The sequence below is a fragment of the Aspergillus brunneoviolaceus genome (assembly GCF_003184695.1).
Source record: "Aspergillus brunneoviolaceus CBS 621.78 unplaced genomic scaffold BO95scaffold_84, whole genome shotgun sequence".
NCBI classification, from domain to species: Eukaryota; Fungi; Ascomycota; class Eurotiomycetes; order Eurotiales; family Aspergillaceae; genus Aspergillus; species Aspergillus brunneoviolaceus.
The window spans coordinates 134,251-140,843 of NW_020290814.1; the positions used below are offsets into that span (position 1 = coordinate 134,251).

General features: G+C 50.3%; 1 protein-coding gene across 1 annotated transcript; it reads right to left on the reverse strand.

Moving 5' to 3' along the window:
* Positions 1 to 1,270: 1,270 nt before the first annotated feature.
* BO95DRAFT_373868 (camp independent regulatory protein) lies at positions 1,271 to 2,680 on the reverse strand (the record flags this gene model as incomplete). Its single annotated transcript, XM_025583078.1, has 1 exon — positions 1,271 to 2,680. One exon carries the CDS (start codon positions 2,678 to 2,680, stop codon positions 1,271 to 1,273), a length of 1,410 nt encoding a protein of 469 aa, XP_025437690.1.
* Between the last annotated feature and the right edge of the window lie 3,913 nt (positions 2,681 to 6,593).

Genomic DNA, 6,593 nt, shown 5'->3' on the forward strand with positions numbered 1-6,593 from the left:
CATCATCATCATCATCATCATCATCATCATCATCACCACAACCTCCCTCTCCAGATCTCCAAAATAGAACCCCTACCACCACCCCACTCTCAAATCCACCCCACAAACAACCATACAACTCTCTCTCCCTTTACCAGAACCCATGTATAGAGATTTCAGCATAGACCCCAACCATCCATCCAAGCAACATCAGCCCCAAAACACCACAAAACAACGTCACCCAAACAAAGTCCCCAAAACCGACATCCACCCCGCCAACCACCATGCCCTACCCCGTCGACGATTGATCCACGGACCCGGGGCAGGCGGCGGTGTTGCGGCGATGCAGGTGCCTCCAGTGGAGAGAGGAGTTGGTGGAACGGTTCATGGCCCCGGGGGGGGGTAGCTCTACTTCCAGTTTTGGGATGGAGATGGTGGTGGAGATGCTTGTAGGGACCGCACTGTACGGTACGGTACTGTAGCAGGCGTAGGCCTCCTCCCCATAGCCAGTGGGGGAGGGATAGGAGCGTTGAGAATCGCATAGCTGGCTCGAAATGAGACCATTCGATTGACTTGGTTGAATTGTGGGTAAGTTGTACCCGAGTTTCCGGAGATTCTCTCAAGGAACTGAACAAAAAGAAGACTATCATCGTATAAATCTCCCATCTCACCCACCCACCAAAGAGATGCAATCAAAGATGCAACCAGGCAACACGCAAGATCAACCTCCAGTCAACTACAACATCAATCCAAGCTGATAGCACCTATCATTGCTGTTCAATGTACACGACCCCATGGCCCTTATGTAACATGTAACACTAAGAATATGATAGCATGATCATCATCAACCCAGCAACAGCAACTTAAATAGTAATGGCAATAGCAACAAGCAAAGAATGAATTCAGATAACCGCCCCTGGACCATGCCACCCAAGCCGACCCATTGCTCATGACCACATGAAAGAAGAAAACCCCCGCAGAAGATCAAAAACCCCAGTGAACAAGTGAAAAGAAAGACGAGATAGGTATTTTGATCTGCATCGTATCATCGTAGTCAAAGGAATCAAAGAAAGAAAAAAAAAAAGAAAAGAAAAGAAAAGAAAAAAAGCCGCCCATACCTCCTCTAGAGCGATTTCTTCATCCGGGTAATCATCCACAGCATATATGCATAGTCTATTCCCAAATTGCCGCCCTTCTGGAGAATAAAAAAATCGTATAGAAAAAAAGTGGGTTAGGGAGAAGTGAAGGCTAAACGAGCGAATACAACATGAGACAAGACGAAAGAGAAAAATCAGATCTGAGGTTGCGCGGGTGGTGCCGTGGTCCACGTCGACACTGGATACCCGGCGTGTGCGCCCGGGGCCGTGGCCCCCACGTAATATTGATGTCGGTCCCCGCCCGTGTAGTAAGGCGTAGGAATAGGGCCCGACTCCCGACGCGAAATGCCTGGGTCAAATCCCCCAAGCCCCCGGTGTTCCAGATGCTGATGTGACCCGTCAAGCGGGCCCAGACTGAAACTCCCGCCCCGCGAGTATGTAGCAGGAGTCGAGGGATCGATCGGTGACGTTGCGTCCGTGGCCACGCTGCGCGAGGATATCGATGAGTTGCGGTAGGCGGACGGGCTGTGGTCGGAATGGGATCGGTTGCGGTCGCTCAAGGAACTCGGCATGGCCGTGTTGAGAACCGACGGGATTGACGAGGATAGAGGGTTGTGGCCGAGCGCATCAAAGCTGGTGCCATACGAAGGCTGTCGGAACTGCGTGTAGTCCTCCGGTTTCTGTGGGATTTGAGTAGGGGCGGATGGTGCAGGCAGATATGGATTGGGGGCGGATTGTGCCGGAATCGACCCTCCCATCGAGTATCCAGGTATTGGTGTGGACTGGGGCGGATGGATCGCCGCATAAGGCGGGTGCATGTAGAAGTCGGGATGCGAGTTCGTCATTGCATAGCCTGGAGCGTGAGGTCGGTAACCGTATAGCGCATGCGACGGGTCATTCGGATTCTCCAACCCTCCAGTTTCCACATCATCAATGGGGGCCCGGAAGCTTTGCTTCTGCGTTAGTTCTGCACGGGGCCGGATATATCTCAGCGATTCGACCACCGATGGCGGATTCAGCATCCCTCGGAGCACATCGTCCACGCTGTAATAAGACACCAGGTGATGCGTCACTCCGGAGACCGTTACGCTCATCGTCTTCTTAACCAACCCCGAATCCTTAAAACCGTACGAATCCACCAGCGAGCCCACCAGCGCACGTTCCACGTCGGACTGATGCGGTCTATCGCCAAAAGGCCCGGTTGTCGAGGAAGGAGAATAGCCTCCGTTACTATCCTGTCGCGGATACGGCTCCCCCGGTCGCGTCGACGGCACCGGGCGCCGATTGGCCTTCTTCATCGCTCTCTTCTTCTCCCCTGGCGGAAAGGGCTTCTCCAGCTCTCGGTACACCAGGAAGTTGCCCAGGATACGACTGGGACTCCAAGTCACCCCATCCGTCCATCGCTTGATCCCCGACGAATTCTCCTCGTAGATGAAGACGCTGCCGCTGCGAACGAGGTGGCTCCGTTCCCGATCGTGGGGGCGACGAGGGACATGGTGCAGGACGCCTGTGAGACAGGCTTCAAACAGAATCAGCGCATCCTGTGTTGTTGCAACATATCCCATAAAGGTGGGCTCCAGCACCGTGGTGGTGCCGTTGACCATTGTTTGCCTTTGTCTGAAAGTTCGAACCTAGTTGAAAGGGGGTCCAGGAGGTAAATCAGATCAAAGTTAAGGCCACCGAAGATCAAGGTTTCCCAGCAACACGGCTAGGTCGACCGGGATGTTATCACTGGAAGTTCGGGTTTCCCCAAGCACGAAAAGGAAAGAACAGCCGTGAGGAGATTTGAAGTATAGAAGGAACGAATTCGGGATAACAGCTGCCAAAAGGCTTTGCTCGGGACTTTGTGCTCGCTTCCACTATTTGATGTCTTGCCAGTATGCGGGAGACACACACACAAGCACACAAGCAGAAAATGGCAAAGCTTCAAGGTAATAGCACCAAGAAACAGGGAGGGGGAGGCGAAATTAACCTTTAGGGGAGAGTAGGCGGGGGGAAGGGGATTAGGTTGGAGGAGGGGAGGGGGGGGAGGGGGGTGGTGGTGGTGGAGGGTAGAGAGTAGAGAAGCAGTTGGTGGTTGGCAGTAAGGAAAGGAAAGAGTCGGAGAGAATGACAAGTCGAGAGTCGAAAAGAGCTCACAGTCGACGGGCGAACCGTAGAAAAGGGTCGATGGCGCAAGTTTAAAATCCCCCTCTTTCTTGAGCTGAGTTTAAGGACCACCAGACTTGGGTGACCCGGATCGACAGCGAGCACGGGCCCGTCCTTTCTCAAATCACTCCTCGTAAAAGAAAGGTGGAAAGGATGGAAAAGGTGGAAAAGGTGGGAATCTGGAGAGAGAGCAAGCGTCTGGCCCTAGCGACTTTCTGGGTCGACTGGAGCTGCGGTTCCACGGATAACGATCGGATCGAGGAGTAGGTAGGTAGGTAGGTAGGTAGGTAGGTAGGTAGGTTGACTCTCCAACCTGACCAAGTCCAAAGCTGCGGCAATTCCCAAGCTTTCTGCTGGCAAGTCGAAGCCCGTTTTGACAGGGAGTTTAAGTCGCTTGGTCCAGGGTTGAATGGTGAACTCAATTGATGGCCGATCAAGCGATCAAGCGATCAATCAAAGTGAGTGAGTGGGTGGGTGAGTAGAGAGAAGAGGGCAAAGAAGCACACAACACACCAACACCCACACAAAAATAAAGAAGAGTAAATTGATCAGGAAGAAACGAAAAAGAAGTAGAAGTAAAAGAAGAGAGCGAGAGAGAGAGAGTCCAGCTCAGCTTACACTGGAGGAGCTGCTGCTGCTGCTGTGCTGTTCAAGGCCTGTTTCGGAGCAGGTATGTAAGCCAATCTATCCACACCGAAGTTCACAACTGTCACCGGTGCCATATGAAACAAAATATTCAAAAAGATACCGAACGTGCAAGTAAAGATTAGAGAAAAAAAAAAAGTGTTCCAGATGCTCCGTGGAAGGTGAGGAGGGGAAGTAATGAGTTCCGATGGTAGGAGGAAGGGACAATAGACGTACAACCCTAGTAGCACAAGAACAGAAAGGTAGATTAAAACACAACCAAACAAATATAAGTAGTGGTAGTTTGGTAGTATAAAGATGAGCACTGGTGTTGGTAGTGATGGTGGTGATGATAATGGTGATGATGATGATGATAATGATAATAATAATGATGATCACAGCAGGGGAGAGAGATAGAATTAAAGTAACCCAGACGGGGGAAAGATATAATAGTGGCAGATTCACTGGTGGATTCTCCCAGTAAGGTATAGTAAGAAGATCTGCTTCTGCTCTGCTCTGCTTTGCTCTTGCTCTGCCTCTGGTGTTTCCTCTTCTCTCTTTAGAGTAGCGCTTTAGTAATGGCTATAGGGGGTCGAACCAAGAGAAAGAGATTAAAGGTAAGAAAAGTAACCTGGGAAATAAAATAATAAAATCAAAATCATCCACTGTTTATTTTTATTGAGAAAGGAAGGGTAAAAAATCATTTTCCCCCCTCAGCTCAAAAAAAAAATAAAATGGGAAAGTGAGATAAAATAATAATAAGGAAAATAAAAAAAGCGACGAGAAGAATAACCCCAAAAAAGAAAAAAAGAAAAATAAGAAAAGATCGAGGCGGCACCCCCTTCCTGGTGATCAGAAAAACCAGGAAACATCGCAGGCAATAATGAATGAGTGGAAAGGCCAGTCAGACTAGACCAGAGCCGGGTACGGAGCGGGTGTTGCAGGGAACGCCAAACGGCCAGACGGGGTCTTACTCTTGCTAAAAGAGTCAAGAGACAGACAGACAGATAGGACTGTTGTGGACGGTGGACGATGGACACTGGACACTGGACACTGGACACTGGACACTGGATACTGGACAGTGACTGGATTGTAGTGGTAGCCCGGAGAGATTTCCCTCTCTCCCCCAATCTCTTTCCATTCCCCTCGCGCGCAGGCTCGCTCTACTCTCAGAATAGTCATTGAGAGCGAGCGAGCGACCGGCGTATGCAGCGGGGAGAAAAGAGAGGGGGGCGACCCAGACTGGTAGACTAGGTCCGAGCAGAACCAAAGAGGTAGAAGACGAAAGACGGATGGGTGGGTGCAACTAGTGATCCCAAGGAGGAGGACGAGCCCGCCAGAGGACTGGCAACAGTGGATCTCCCCCGGCCCATGAAGCCCATCGCGGGTCCATCAACTGCTCCTCTTCCCAGGCTCCTTCCCTCATTCCCTCCCCCGAAGACCAGACGGTAAGGCCCGACAGTCTAGACGGCAAACCCACCCAGCGATGTAAAAGGAAGGACTTAAATGATTCATACAACCACAAATAGAGACGGAACCCAGAGAAACTGAGGCCGGGAAGAAATTACATGGACCGAAGAAAGTGAGAACCAGAATAGCTGCGAAGAAAGAGAGGGAGGAAGAGAGAGAGAGAGAGGGGCAGAGGGAGAGGGAGAAACATGGAGCAGAGCAAGAGCAGACAGTAGTTTAGGAGAGTGAGACTACCAACTGGGGAGGAAATATGGAACCATGAAATAGATGACACACGACTTTCACTAATGACATTATCATCCACGAGGATGTTTAGGGGGGAGACGAAGTAAAGAAAAAGAATAAGTAAGAAGAAAAAAAGGTCAGGAGAAAAATTACAACCTCAATAAAAACGAACACAACAACCAAATCAGGAACCCAACTCAAGCCCATACATAATGATGATGCGTAGAGGATGGAAGTCAAGCAAGCAAGTGGAGGTTCAGGGGAGACTGACTGACAGACTGACTGATTGACTTACTGAAGAAATTGAGGCAAACCCGGCGGGGATGGGAAAAGCAGGTACCCCGTTTCACCTCGCTCCTTGGGGGACACAACCTTAGCTGCTGAAGCAGCTAATTTTGACGTTCGATATCCTTTTGCGCAACTATCTTGCTTCCACCCGCCTGCTGCTTTGTCTTCTCCGTGTTCCGAGTGATGCCAAACACGAAACAACGAGCCTCGCCCGACACAACGGATAGTAACGAGGGCACACGAGTTTGACTAGCAGAAGTGCGAGAATTAAACTACACGAAAAGGAAGTAAGAGTGGATCGTTAGAGGAAGATGAAACGTAGGGATGCGACAAGAGCCAAACAAGCCCCAGAAAGACTAAAGGCGTTAATGGCAGGTACTGCACCAGAGTGATGGACACTGGGAAAGAAGAGAAAAGATGGGAAATGATGATGGTGATGATGGTGATGGACGATGGAAAAAGCGGATAGATTCGGGAAGGGGCCAAGGACGGACTTAAAAGGAACCTCGAAGGATTAACCTGAACGTGGAGAGGTAGGAGGTAAATTTGGGGGGGGGAGATACATTTACAAGTCGCAGATCCAATGAGACTCGATCAAATTAGTACTCAGTACTAGTACTCATAGGATTGAGTGGCTGGTGATTGATTTACTGCTGAGAGGAAGCAGTGCTCTCAGATCAATTGAACCAGGCATAGTAAATCGGTGGTCGCAATATCTACGGAGTACAGTACACAGTAAGTTACCAGTCACACATCCACCCC